Source organism: Loxodonta africana, chromosome 4, assembly GCF_030014295.1.
Source record: "Loxodonta africana isolate mLoxAfr1 chromosome 4, mLoxAfr1.hap2, whole genome shotgun sequence".
NCBI lineage: Eukaryota > Metazoa > Chordata > Mammalia > Proboscidea > Elephantidae > Loxodonta > Loxodonta africana.
This window is the reverse complement of record NC_087345.1, coordinates 29870809-29886531: the sequence shown is the minus strand read 5'-3', so window position 1 is coordinate 29886531 and position 15723 is coordinate 29870809. Positions and strand designations below refer to the sequence as shown.

At 39.1% G+C, this 15723-nt stretch overlaps 1 protein-coding gene across 5 annotated transcripts in view; it reads left to right on the top strand.

The window, feature by feature from the left end:
* ANO4 (anoctamin 4) overlaps window positions 1-15490 on the top strand; it is a 491252-nt gene extending 475762 nt beyond the window's left edge. For all 5 annotated transcript variants that reach the window (XM_010599655.3, XM_023538812.2, XM_023538815.2 and 2 more), the window contains 4 exons: window positions 1815-1934; window positions 10745-10850; window positions 12263-12458; window positions 14609-15490. In XM_010599655.3, coding sequence (XP_010597957.2) covers window positions 1815-1934; window positions 10745-10850; window positions 12263-12454 — 418 coding nt within the window. In that variant the 3' untranslated portion in view covers window positions 12455-12458; window positions 14609-15490. The remainder of the gene's footprint in view (window positions 1-1814; window positions 1935-10744; window positions 10851-12262; window positions 12459-14608) is intronic.
* Window positions 15491-15723: the final 233 nt, after the last annotated feature.

Here is a 15723-nt window from a genome sequence, read left to right as displayed (position 1 = left end):
GGCCCCAGAGCCCACGCTTTTCATATTACACTATACTGCCTTCCGGTCTAGAATGAAAACCATGTATTCATGAAACCTCTTATCCCTGGCCAGTCCAGGGCAATAGTTTTAATCCTGATCCATTCTCAAGACCTGGATAGAATCTCTGATACTTTGGTTTCCCTCCAATCAAGCCAATTTAATTCAACATTTACTGGATTCCTACACTGCAGGAAGACTGTCCTAGATTCCAGAACACAAAAATACCTAAGGTACCTGCTCTGCCCCCAAAGAGCTACACTCCAAAGGCGAAGACACACATCTATACAGCCAAGTACAAGTTGTGCAGTAATTGTGAACTAAGTGGGACACAGAAAGAAGGGAGTGAGTCATTCTCACTGGGGGGATCAGGAAGGCTTCCCAGAGGGTGGCACTTGATTGGCCATGAAAGATGAGTACTACTCCTGTAGGTAAAGAAAGGAGTGAAGGAATTCCAAGCAGAAGCATGAAACGATATGATATATTCAGGACAAATAATCTAGCATGGCTGGAGCATGAGATGTGAGTTTGGGAGGTGAGAACTTTCACACCAATCATATTTAGGCCATTATGAGAACTTATACACACACGCACATACATACACACCAAACCAGTTGCCGTTGAGTTCACTGCAGTGCATGATGATCCCACGTGTGTCATAGTAGACTTGAACTTCTAATGTTTTGGTTAGCAGCTGAATATGTTAACCAGTTGTACCACCCAGGAACTCTAACTGTTGTTGTCTCTCTCATTTTCTCTCAATGATACACGTATGTTGTTGTTGCTCTGTGGTATTGAGCTGATTCCAACTCCTTACTACCCTGTAGGTCAGAGTAGAATTGCCCCATAGTGTTTCCAAGGAATAGCTGGTGGATTTGAACTGCCGACCTTTTGGTTAGAGGCCTGAGCTCTTAACCACTGCACCACCAGGGCTATATATATACACACACACATATACATATATATAAGTATATATATACACACACATATACATATATACACATATATATAAAGGCATCAATTCTTTTATATATATAAAAATATATACATATGTATGTATATGTGTGTGTGTATACATATATATGTAAAAGAATTGATGCCTCTCAATTATGGTGTTGGCAAAGAATATTGAATATACCATGGATTGCCAGAAGAATGAATACATCTCTCTTGGAAGAAGTACAGCCAGAATGCTCCTTGGAAGGAGGATGGCAAGACTTCATCTCACGTATTTTAAACACATTATCAGGCGGGTCCAGTCCCTGGAGAAGGACATCGCGCTTAGTCAAGTAGAAGGTGAGTGAGCAAAAGAGAGGAAGACCCTCAACGAGATGGACTACACGTGGCCGCAATGATGGGCTCAAGCATAGCAATGATTGCAAGGATGGTGCAGGACTAGACAGTGTTTCCTTCTGTTGTACATGGGGTTGCTGTGAGTCAGAACCAACTCAATGGCACTTAAGAGCAACAATAACATTATAGACAAAAGCAGTGAGTTTCATATTTATGTAAGTGCATGAAATGCTGTCTCTCACCTCTTTCACTGAAGCATTGATTGGGATAGTGATGCTGTATATGATGATGATGCACAGAAAGGACTAGAACAAAAGAAATGGCTTGTTCCTGATTCAGCACGCCCAGGCTTTTCACTACATCCCAACTCGCGTGGCTGCAACAAGGCAGGGCCAGCTGGCCAGCTACAGTACAACTGCAGGGACTTCTAGGAAGTAAGGGTTTAGTGAACTGGGTGCAGAGAAGATCATCAGTGTTCTAATTATAGAATTCTTCTCTTTTAGGTGTATGGTTGGCTACGTGAATGCCAGCTTGTCTGTGTTTCGAATTTCTGACTTTGAAAACCGATCTGAGCCTGAGTCTGACGGCAGCGAGTTCTCGGGGACTCCTCTCAAGTACTGCAGGTGAAGGTGGCCCTGTGAGCATAGCTGTGCCTGAGCTGGGCTGGCTCTTCCATGGGGAGGTTTTGCTCAGGTGGCTGCTGCTTGCAGAGTAGGTTTTAAGCAGCGAATTACTACAAATGATTGTGAATTAAAACCGCCCCGGCAATTTTTAAACTCTCCTTGCCCAGGCTGTAACCCAGACCAATTAAAACAGGATCTCTTGAGTTGAGACCCAGATATCAATATGCTTAAAGCGCTCCAGGTACAGTCAAAGCTGAGAATCACTGGTGTAAAGGGAAAACTAAAAGTACATGTGGCCAAGGGGTATAGCCTGCTCTAGGGACACAGGCACAAACAGTCCCCAGGTGGTTTGAATGACAGCTGGTGAGGGCGCTTCTCTGTTCTGCTTCTCTTGCCCATAGTCTACAATGTCATGTCTCCAAATATTGAACAAATTCAGATATATAAGCAAAGGGTCCCAACTTGTTTCAGGGTCCACCACAGCAGCCTCTACAGCTCACAGATGCACGTTCTCTTTCAGATTAAAGTGTGCTTCTTAATGTGTACCTATACAATAAGAAGTGAAGGAGACTTTGAGCACCCACTAGGTGCCAAACACTGTCACGTCCTTTAGTAATCACATCTACCATTATCCCATCAGACAGATGATAAAACCACTTCACTAAAACCCCTCGTGTACAATGTCAAAACCGAGCTCAACTGGTATCTTTTCCGTCAATACTTTGTTTGATATTCTGAGCATTTGGCAGATTTGCCATCATAACATTCTATACTCTCCCCATAATAAAAGCATGAAAAGGGTTAGCCATAGAGTCCTAGACTCTTGGATATAGAGATCTTGGTAATGATTGAGTTTAATCCTTCATTTTACAGAGGAGGGAGCTGAGAGCCAAGATGGTGATTGATTTGCCTAAAGAGTCCCAGCCAGACTAGTGGTGGAATGAAGGATCCCAGCCTTCAGCACAGGGTTCTTTCAGGTGGCTTTGTTACTAGAGGTGGCCCAGGGATGTGGTTATTACACTCTCCCACATGCCACGCTGGCCTGGGAAGGACTCTTTCTGGCATTACTACATAATGCCTTTGGATAAGTAATTTTCAGCTTCCTATTGACCAAAAGCAGAGGTCTTTCTTGTATAAATTAACCTCTCAGCTACTCACTGTAAAATAATTGATTTTCTTTGCCCATTCCTTTGCCTATCCTATCAGTGTTTTTTTCAGAGAAATAGCCACAGACACAGAACCTAGATGTTGAGACCTACAGCGTTTCAGCCTTACCCCATTCATCCCAGTCGAAGAAACTAGAACCTAGAGAGCAGAAATGGACTTGGCTCTGTGTGCTTGCCATGTGGAGAATAGAAACAGAAATGCCCACTGGCTCTTCCGTGAGGACAAGAGAGCATGCGAGAAGCCAGGTGGTCTTAGAGTTACATCTAAAACATAAGCATGGAGTTACACCTAAAATTTAAGTATACAGAAGCATTAAAAGCAGAAAGGTGGAAAATACATATATAATATAGAACATTGGAATAACATGATTTATAAATTTGTCCCACTGGGGAGAGAGAGAGAGGATAAGCAAGCAAGCTGCACCCTCCACTACAGAATATATGTTCATTCAAAGTGCACATAGCACATTGATTAAAAATCAGCTCTATACTGGATCATAAAGCACCTCTGAATAATTTTAAAGAACTGATTGGTACCAAACATGTTCTCTGACTACAGTGCAGTTAAGTTATAAATTGTTAACAAAAAAGATGAATATAAAATCTTTTATGTTTGAAAATTAAAAAATATGCTCCTAAACCGATAAGTCAAAAAGGAAATAATAATAGCAATTAGTAAATGTTCAGAACTTACTGACAATTTATAAAAACAACTTTATGTTGCAACTTCTGAGAGGCGGTTACTGCAGTTTCTTAGAGAAAAATTATATAGCCACGAAAGATTCTATTAGAAAAGAATTAAACATCCAGCTGTAAAAGTTAGAGTGTACAGGGGACATCTAATTCAATTGGCATAATAAAATCTATTAAGAAAACATTCTGCATCCCACTTTGGTGAATGGCATCTGGGGTCTTAAATGCTAGCAAGCGGCCATCTAAGATGTATCATTTGGTCTCAACCTACCTGGATCAAAGGAGAATGAAGAACACCAAAGATACAAGGTTATTATGAACCCAAGAGACAGAAAGGGCCACATAAACCAGAGACTACATCAGCCTGAGACCAGAAGAACTAGATGGTGCCTGCCTACAACCGATGACTGCCCTGACAGGAAACACAACAGAGAACCCCTGAGGGAGCAGGAGAGCAGTGGGATGCAGACCCCAAATTCTCATAAAAAGACCAGACTTAATGGTCTGACTGAGACTAGAAGGACCCTGGTGATCATGACCCCCAGACCTTCTGTTAGCCCAGGACAGGAACCATTCCCAAAGCCAACTCTTCAGACAGGGATTGGACTGGACAATGGGATAGAAAAAGATGCTGGTGAAGAATGAGCTTCTCGGATCAAGTAGACACTTGAGACTATGTTGGCATCTCCTATCTGGAGGGGAGGTGAGAGGGCAGGGAGGTTAGAAGCTGGCGGAATGGACACAAAAAGAGAGAGTGGAGGGAAGGAGCGGGCTATCTCATTAGAGGGAGAGCAATTGGGAGTATATACCATGGTGTATATATTTTTGTATGGGAGACTGACTTGATATGTAAACTTTCACTTAAAGCACAATAAAAATTAAAAGAAAAAATAGAGTATACAGCAAGATAAACCCAAAGAAAGTAGGAGAAAGTGTATATAATTACAAAGAGCAGATATTAATGAAAACATGCAATAGTGAGAATCAAATATACAATAGTAAGGATCATCAGCAAAGGCAAAAGGAGGCTATTTGAAAAGACTAAAAATTGAAAAATTTTGGGCAAGATTAAATCAGCAAATGAAAGGAGACACAAATAAAAACATTTTATTGAAAAGTAATTTAAAAGAAAGCATCACCACATAATGGTAGACATTAAAGGATTATAACATGAGATAAATAACATGCTTATGAATTTGAAAAGTTAGGTGGAATTGGCAAATTTCTTAAAAAGATAAAATTGACTCAAAAATAAACAGGATATTAGAATAGTTCAATAACCATTGAATAAATTAAATCATTAGTGAAATTCTCCCTACAAAGAAAATCCTAAGCCCTGATATCCCAAATATTTAAAGAAAAATTTTATGTAAACAATTACAAATTTTAGTGAAATAATTATAAGCTAATACCACTCATGAACATAGTTGCAAAAATAGTAATATAATATATGCAGAAATAAATACAGCAATGTATGAAAGGATAATGCACTATGATCAAGTTGGTTAATCCTAAAAACACAAGGGCAAGATCGGTTTAATGTTGGGAAGTCAAGCAATGTAATTTGCAACAGTAAAGAGTTTAAAGGAGAAAATAATATGATCATCTCTATAAAAAAATAAAAACCCATTGCTGTCAAGTCAATCCCGGCTCATAGTGACCTTACAGGACAGAGTAGAACTGCCCCATAGAGTTTCTGAGGAGTGGCTCGTGGATTCAAACTACCTACCTTATGATTAACAGCCTGAGCTCTTAACCACTTCACCACCAGGGCTCCATCATCTCTATAGATACATAAAAATTATTTTATAAAATTCAAAATCCAGTTGTGATACCAAGGCTTAGCCAAATAAGAATGGGAGGAAATTTGCTTATCTATAAAAAGCCAATGTCTTAGTCATCTAACAGAAATACCACAAGTAGATGGCTTTAACAAAGAGATATTTATTCTCTCACAGTCTAGTAGGCTAAAAGTCCAAACAGGGCATCAACTCCAGAGGAAGCCTTTCTCTTTGTCAGCTCTGGAGGAAGGTTCTTTTCATCAATCTTCCTGTGGACTAGGGGCTTCTCAGCACAGGAACCTCAAGTCCAAAGGACGCGCTATTCTCCTGGCTCTTGCTTCTTTGTGGTATGAAATCCCCATGTCTCTCTGCTTGCTTCTCTCTTTTATATCTCAAAAGACATTGGCTTAAGACACTATCTAATCTTGTGTATTTCATCAATATAACTGCCACTAATCCATTAACATCATAGTGATAGAATTTACAACACATAGGGAAATCACATCAGATGACAAAATGGTAGACAGTCATACAATACTGGGAATCAGGACCTAGCCAAGTTGACAGATACTTTGGGGGGACAGAACTTAATCCATGACAGCCAATAATAATTATCAAACTTAATAGTAATTCATTTAGAGATGATAAAAAGTCAAGGATACCCACTACAACCACTTCTATTTCACACTATACTGAAGGGCCTTGCCAATCAGTAAGATAAGAAAAAGCATGGGGATTAGAAAGAATCATCATCATTCTGCAAATATACTGTCAATATTCTCCAGTATAATGCATATAAATGATTAAAATCTATGAGACTTTAATATCCCTGCTGAGAAAAAAATAAATCAATATGCCAAAATCAATTGTATTTCTATATATCAGAAACAAACTAGTACTGAGATTAAAAAAAAAAAAATTTACAATGGGGCCTCCTAAAATGTGAAGAACCTAGAAATAATAGTTGGCAATATGATTATGATGAAAAATTATACAACATTATTTTAGGACATAAACAAATGTAGAAGTACACCATGCTTATATATAGGAAGATTCAATGGTATTACAGCACTAGTTACCCCAAACTGATTTATAGATTCAGTATAATTCCAATCAAAATGCCAACAGTTTGATTCTGAAATTCAAATGGACTTCTGTTTTGGGTAATACATGGGGTAGGTTATGTGGACCAGTTTTCATGCTGAAAACACTAAAATGCTTGGTAAAAAGTATGTTTAAAATCTTCTTTAAAGTATTTAAGCTCTGACAAGGTAGTAAGGAATTATATCAAGCTAAAATATAAGTAAAGTTTGGAACCCAGAGAGTGAAGCTGAGCACAGAATCTGCTTTTTTCCCAGAGGTTTTTGCTAATTCCAGGAAATTTAAACTCCCATTTCTAAAGTTTCTTGGAGTATAGGAAATAAGACTCAGAATATGCCAAACTTCTGTTGCTGTTGTTAGGTTCAGACTCATAGCAACTCATGCACAACAGAACCAAACATTGCCTGGTCCTACTCCATCCCCACAATCGTTGCTATGTTTGAACCCACTGTTGCAGCCACTGTGTCAATCAGTTTCTTTGAGGGCTTTCCTCTTTTTCACTGACCCTCTACTTTACCAAGCAAGATGTCCTTCTCTAGGGACTGGTCCCTCCTGATAACATGTCCAGAGTACATGAAACAAAGTCTCACCATCCTTGCTTCTAAGGCACACCCTGGGTGTAGTTCTTCCTAGACAGATTTGTTCATTCTTCTGGCAGTCCATAATATAGTCAGTATTCTTCACCAACACCATAACTCAAAGGCAACACTTCTTCTTTAGTCCTTCTTATTCATTGTCCAGCTTATGCATGCATATGAGGCAACTGAAAATACCATGGCTTGGGTCGGGTGCACCTTAGTCCTCAAGGTGACATCTTTGCTTTTTAACACTTTAAAGAGATCTTTTGCTGCAGATTTGCCCAATGCAATATGTTGTTTGATTTCTTGGCTGCTGCTTCCATGGACATTGATTGTGGATTCAAGTAAGATGAAATCCTTGACAACTTCAATATTTTATCCATTTATAATAATGTTGCTTATTGGTCTGGTTGTGAGAATTTTTATTTTCTTTATGGTAAGATGTAATCCATACCTTAGGATTCTTTATGTTAAGGTGCAATGCATACTTTAGGAGTCTAGTATTAAATCTTCCCCATTAAACCAGAACCACAAAGGGCTACATGATCAAAGTAAAAGTACACTAGTATCCTTCTCCCAAGGGGACTTCTAAAAAAGCAGAATGAAAAGCCATCCCTAAGAAGCTGTGATCACTGCCAGTTCTCAAGAGAATTTGTAGAACAAATCACATCACTTGAGTGGTGTAAGAACCTTATGCTTTGGTTCTATTTAAAATAGTCCAGGTCTAGTAATTTCCCTAGGCACTTGACAGAAACAAAGACATCGCCACTGTGGAAAACTGTACCTTCTCCCTAGGCATCAAAGAACCCCCACAAATAATCTTCCACGGAAAATTAGCAGCTCCCTGTTAAAGAAACAAAGCAGACAAGGAAATAGGCATTATGATCAAGAATCAAAGGAAAAACAGCCGAAACAGATCCACCAAAGATTTAACGTCAAAATTATATAATTTCAAACAACCATTCCCTGCTAAATTTTTAGCAATGAACCTATAGGCTTAAAAATACTTCTAGGAAACAGAGTATAAAAAAAAATTGTGAAAGAAATAAACAGATTTCTAGAAATAAAGTGGAGGATAATTGAAATTTAAAAAATCAGTGGATATGTTTTAACAGCAGATTAGACATAGCTGAAGAGAGAATTAAAGAGTAAAACTTCCAAATATTAGATATGGGTGGAATGGAATGATAAAAATTCATAAGATGTGAAAGGAAAGGGGAAAAAAATGCATATATCGAGGAGAACAAATGGAAAGCACAAATAATGTGATGAATTTAAACCCAAATGTATCAGTTACATCAAAAATAGATCATAGCCTGAGACCAGAAGAACTAGATGGTACCCGATTACTACTACTGACTGCTTTGACCAGAATCACAATAGAAGGTCCTGGACAGAGCAGAAGAAAAATGTAGAAAAGAATCCAAATTCATAAAAAAGACCAGACTTACTGGTTTGATAGAGACATGGCCCTCAGTCACTCTTTTAACAGATCTGAAGCTACTCCCAGAGATCACCTTTCAGCCAAATAACAGACAGGCCTAAAACACAAACAGTAACACACGTGAGGAAAATACTCTATAGAACAATCAACTATGTAAGAACGAAAGGGCAACATTTTCCCAAGAACAAGGATAAGAAGGCAGGAAGGAACAGGAAGACCAGAGGAATGGAAACCAGGAACTCAGGGTGAAAATGGGGAGAGTGCTAACACATTGGAGGGATTGCAACCAGTGTCACAGAACACTTTGTGTATAAATTATTGAATGGGAAGCTAATTTGCTCTGTAAACTTTCACCTAAAGCACAATTAAAAAAAAATTTTTTTAATGTAGAATAAATAAAATAGATCAATTAATTGCTTTAGTTAAAAACCAAATATTACCAGACCAGATTTCCTTTTTAAATCCAACTAAATGGTATTTATAAGAGACACACCTCAAACATAAGGACATAGAAAGGGTGAAAGTAAAAGATGGATAATATACATCATATTTTTACCTAAAATACTGGTAAAGCCCTGTTGATTACCTTAAAATTAAAAACTTCTCTTCAAAAAATACCGTCAATAATTAATATATTAACAAAACGTGGTATATGCATACAATGGAATATTACTCAGTCATGAAGAGAGATGAAGTCCTGATACATGCTACAACATGGGTGAACCTTGAAAACATTACACCAAGTAAAATAAGGACAAATATTGTATGGTCCCACTTATATGAAATAGGCAAATGTATGGAAACCAAAGTTTATAAATAATTACAGGGGGTGTGGGTGGAGAAGGAGAGTCATTGCTTGGGGGGGCACTGAGTTTCTGTTAACGGTGGTGGAATAATTTGGAAATGGATAGTGGTGATGGTTGCACAATATGATGAATGTAACCAGTGTCACAAAATTGTACATGTAAAAAACGTTGAACTGGCAAATGTTTTGTTATATATATATATATTTATCACAATAAAACACTTTTTTAAATATCTAGAATAAGTCAAAATACAAGCCACAACCTGAGAGAAAATATTGTTACACATATAGCCAATAAAGGCCTACTACGTATCTATAAGGACACCCTACCAATCGAGAAGAAAAAGACAAACATTCCAATTTGTAAATAGGCAAAAGACATGAGCAGGCATTTCACAGAAGAGCAAATACATATATCTAATAAATGTATGGTGTAATGCTCAACCTCATTTGTATTCAGGGAATGAAGGATAAAAGACCATGGTGAGATGCCATTTTACACCACATCTGATCAACAGAAATCAAGAAAGGTGACAATACTAGGTATTGGAAGGAATGTGGATCAATGAGATCTCTTTTACGATGCTGGTCAGAGTAATAGTTACTTAAGAAAACATTCTGGTATTTTCTTATAAAAGTGATTATTTGACTGCCCTGTGACCCAGCAGTTACTCTGAGATTTGTGTCAGTAGGAGACACATACAACAATGTTCACACATCGCTGTGTATAATAGCAAAGCAAACAAAATGGAACAACCTTAATAGCCATCAGGAAGAGAATGGCTAAATAAATTGTAATGTATTCGCACCAGAGTCTATTGTACAGCAATGAAAATAAATCAGCTACATGCAACAGCATAGATGAATCTTAGTAACATGATAGTTACTAAACAAGCAAACCCCAGAAGACTATGCACATGTAAGATAAAAAACAAATCTGTTGCCATCAAGTTGATTCCGACTCATAGCAACCCTATATGACAGAGTAGAACCGACCCATAGGGTTTCCAAGGAGCAGCTGGTGGATTCAAACTGCCAAACTTTTGGTTAGCAGCTGAGCTCTTAAACCACTGCTCCACCAAGGCTCCACATGTAATATAATTTTTTTTTCTGATTCTCAAGTCTCTTCCATTTGCATTACATTACATGATTTTATTTATGTGTAATATAATGCAAATGGAAGAGATTTGAGAATCCGAAGAATCAGAGTTTGGAATGTAATTTTCTCCTGTTTATTTGTAGATACCGGGACTACCGAGACCCTCCTCACTCACTGGTGCCCTATGGCTATACACTGCAGTTCTGGCACGTCCTAGCAGCTCGATTGGCTTTTATCATTGTGTTTGAGGTCAGTTTTCTCAGCTAGTTTCATTATTTCCTTTGGCATGACAATGTAGCTAAGAGCAATTAATAAATATCAGTGATGGGAACTTTCAATGTGATTATCTGCTTCCAGAAGTAGCATAATAACATTATGTAGCTGCTTTTCTTTTTTTAATGTTTCTTCTTTTTCTTCTCCTTGAATTGAAGTACTTGAATATGTCTTTTTTTAATGTTTATTCTTTTTCTTCTCCTTGAATTGAAGTACTTGAATATTTCAAGAAGTATTTGAAAATTCCTCTTCGATTGTTAATGGATAAGTCAGGAATTATTGGTCCTAAATTTAATATTCTAGCCCCTGGGTGGCACGGACAGTTAAGCACTCAACTATTAGCTGTGAAAGGTTGGATGTTTGAAACCACCCAGGGGTGCATCGGAAGATAGGCTTCGTGGTCTTTCTTCCAAAAGGTCACTGCCGTGAAAATGCTATGGGGCGGTTCTACTCTGCACATGTTGGGTCTCCATGAGTCAAAATGACTCAACGGTAACTAACAACGACAACAACAGCAACCAATTTAATGTTCACAAGCCCTCCACAATGATTCTGATGCAAGTGTTAAGGGTCATAGTTTGCTACAAGTGCTGGAAACGGGTTGTACATCATCGTGGCATTAATTATGTTCAAGCACAGAAAGGAGTATTTATTATCTAACCCTCAAATTTACTTAAAAATTAAAATCTACCCAGCAATTGTTGATATTATATGTCACTGAAGCTACATCATCCATTTTCTTTTAGTCTTTAAGAGAATTATTTAAAATAATAATATTTATAAATGAAAATCTCATCTCTTCTCATATATATTAAAACTAAGTCGCCTCTTAGCTTGAGCTAGAAGTTTCCTATACCTCTCTTGAGGCTAGTCCATTGTTGCTTTTACTTTCACTTCAAGGAGTAGAGAGAAAACAATATTAAGTTCCTCTTCCCTGCAAAGCCCTGGTGGCGCAGTGTTTAAGCATTTGGCCACTAACCAAAAGGTCAGCAGTTTGGATCCACTAACTGCTCCTTGGAAACCCTATAGGGCAGTTCTGCTCTGTCCCCTAGGGTCAAAAAATGAGTTAAAATCAACACAATGGGTTTGGTTTGGGTTTTCCCTGCAAATTAACTTATCAATGGCTCAGTCCCTCTTTAGTGAGGAGATTTTTAGCCCAGTACTGGTACTGTCAGACCAAGATCAGTCCTCTGCTATCCCTGTGTTGTTCTTTTATCACACACACCTCCCCATCTCCAAACCCATTGCAGTCGAGTCAATTCAGACTCATAGCAACCTACAGGCTCCAAATCCCTGGACTGGGAGAAGTTCCTGAGCTGACTCCCAAGTCTCTGTAAACTAAGGATGGATGATAGACCTGATTCTGTTATGTTCTTCTCTGTTTTTAGCACCTCGTGTTTTGTATAAAGCACCTCATTTCATATCTGATCCCAGACCTCCCAAAAGATCTAAGGGATCGAATGAGAAGAGAGAAGTACTTGATTCAGGAGATGATGTATGAAGCTGAACTGGAGCGTCTCCAGAAGGAACGAAAAGAACGGAAGAAAAATGGAAAAGCACACCACAACGAGTGGCCATGACCAGGTAGGTGAGAGGTGTGCTAGTACTATACGAAACCACTCCAAGGTTGAGAGTGGCTCCTTAAACTCTCTGCCACAAGCTTGACACTGTTCCACTGATAAGGCTCAAATTAAACTTCTTAGAAGCTTCGAAAGCCAGCCTATTCCTTGCTTTAATATTTGCAAATTTAACTTGATCCCACTCACGTACCTTCTGTAACTCTTCTCTGCCTCCACAATTAAGCCAGAGTCTTGCCTGGCTGTCAGAGTCCTCATGAGTTGGCTCAGGTGTTCCTTGAAATAAACCTTCCTGTCTCTCTCCTACTCCAGCCAGCCTGTTCTCTCTAATACCCAACCTTCATCTCCCCCGAGATGCCGTCCTGTCAGTCACCCACTCATGTTTCCTCCCAGGCAATCTGGGTCACACCACACCCTCTAAGAAGCTTTCCCCAGACTGCTCAGCCCATTTAGACTCACTCCTTCTCAACTTCTCTGGCTAATACTGCCAATAGCACATGTATTGACATATACTGATTTGTATTGTTAACTTATGATTTTAAAATAGATATCAGACTTCCCCAACACAACTGTAAGCATCTTTAGGGCTGGCTCTGTGGATTGTCATTTTTATTCTTCAAATAACCTAGCACAGTGCTAGGCACATGGTTCCCATTAAATGCACATTCAGGTAATAAGGGTTGCATGGATGTAAGGCTGAACACATTGTAAGAATGCTCCATCAAGTGCCTTTATAGCCTGTCAGAAAGTTCTTTTGAAGCTTTCTCTCTGGCAAGTCAGTTACTAGCTGTGTGACTTTGGACAAGTCACCTTCTCTGGACCTTGGGTTCCTCAGGGATGAAATGATTAGCTGAGCTCTCCATTCTGATGCTCTGTGAGTCTAATATTACAGCATTTCTTTTGCTTTCCTGGCCCTTCAATTCTCTCTCCTCCATTTGATCAAAAACTAACTTTGAAAACATTTTCCAAAACTCAGCCTCCAAAAGAAAAATGGGATGCGTAGGGAAAAAAATGTGCTTTTTCACTTTTCGTATGGGTTAGGTTATAACAGATACCTACAGAGACATTTGTTGTTAAGCCAATAAAGTTTTATCAACCAGATGCGTGTGATGAATCCAGGGGTTATTATGAGTTGGGTATGAGGGTGGACGTAAAGGAAATATCCTAGACCCCAGGCCTACTGGGATAAAAGTGGTATAAAACCGAGTACAGAGGTATTGAATAGTGGCCCTACCCTTTATTCTAAATTGCTTCATTTGAGACAAGAAATATTTTACTACTTAGTGATTTTGCCATTTCTGGGACCTGCCACTTGCTAGCTATGTGACTTTGGGCAATTCACTTAACTTTTCTGAGCCTACCTATCTGGCAGAGTTAATATGCAGCTCAAATAAGGCAATGTATGTGAGATGTTTACTAAACAATGAAGTTCTGTAGACTCTTATAATGGATGTGACTTAGTGGTATGCGTTGCAATGTAGTCGACACTTTCTAGACCTGGCTTTTCCGTTCTCTAGCCGTATGACATGCACTAGGAGCTTCAGTTTTCACAACTGTAAAAATAAAGCAGCTGGATTCAACAATACCTTAAGGGCCCTTCTAGCTTTACCCTTCTCGGGTTCTATGATTCGCTCCTACCTCCAGCCCCTCCCTCACCCTCACCTCTTCTTCTCTGGCTCTCATAAGCCATAGGAAGAGAGAGAATGAGCCTTTACAGATGGCTTCGGTTGGGGGGAGGCAGACCTCAGAGAAAAGAATTGCCTCTGGGTGCTCTGGCAGCCAGAGACCCCACACCTTGGGGCTGTACCACGCTGCAGGGCCGGTAACCAATTGGGAGTTTCTTCTGGCCTCACCCTTATGGGCTGCTTTCTCCCCAAAGAGGCCATTTCTAACTTTGGCTTGAAAGCATAGTGTTTGTCCCTCTGTCTCTATTCCCCAACAGTTGTCAGGGTGTCACGTTGCTTCAGACTGCCTTTCTTGACTCAGTTTGTTCATCTGTAAAACAGGCATAATAATGTTTATACCAAACCTGACTCAGTTTGGGGTCACAAATTCTTTGAATGCCTTTGATGCATGGCAAGTATCAACCATCACACATCCTGTTCTTCAGCCATTGTGTGTACATAGGATCTTGATGCCTTCTTTTTCTTTTTCCAGGTAATAGGTCATTTCCTGGCCAAGGACCTGAATTCTGTTTAATTCCCCAGGCTGTGCAAAAGCACATTCAAGTGAATGACTAAACATGCAACTGCAGTGCATGTCGCAGACCTCGGCAGCGGCGGGAGGGCCAGCACCCCGGAGAGGACTGCCCGGGGAATCACGCTGCGGTCCAGCACACAATTGCTATCTATCCGTAGACCGTTCTTGACCAAGCACGCATGCACATCATGGGCAGTTCCATACTCCAGTTTTTAAAACCAAGGGGAACTTGTATACTGGGCCTGTTTTTCAGCCTGTTTGCTACCTTTTTTGCATTCTGTCCCATGTGAATTTTACAGACACTGGGCTAAAAAGAGTATTCGGACATTGGGACACACATTTCTAGAATGTCATCATATGGTCCTAATTCCATTTCACCAAACGACACAAACAAGACCCTGTTTACAACTTTTTCTTTCTTTTGTTTTTAATTTCAGATCTTTCTGAGGAGATTATTATATATGTTGTATCTATAGCTATGTGTATGGCCATAGATGTATTTTTGTGTGTACATATGTATAGCCATGTATTCTTACATATGTACAGACAAATATAGAGATATATGAAGTAAATACAGATTCCTTACTTGTAAATAGCCTAAAGGTACTGACATGAATGATGGATTTTCACATCTAGTCATCAACATGAAGCCATGTTTAATGCTTGTATAATGTGATGCAATAAAATTTAAAATAAATTTATGCACATGGAATATTTTCAGCTGGGTCTTCTGAAATTCTGTTGTATTTTTCTTCACAAAGAATACAAAGAATCATAGCAGAATGGGATTTTCCATGAAAGTTCTATCACACCCACAACATTCCTGAGAAATCACTTGACCTTGCAGAGTCTAAACTTTTCTTTCTAATCCATCTTGCTTTCATGCTACTTTCTAGGGATGTGTCTTAGGCTAGGTTCTCTAGAGAAGCAAAACCAGTGAAGCATATACATATATAGATATATATAGAAAGATATAGAAAGAGAGAGAGATTTATAACAAGGAAATGGCTCACATGAAGTCTCAAGTCTCGGTCAGTCATTGGGCTGGAGGCTTCTCCTGACCCATAGCCTCG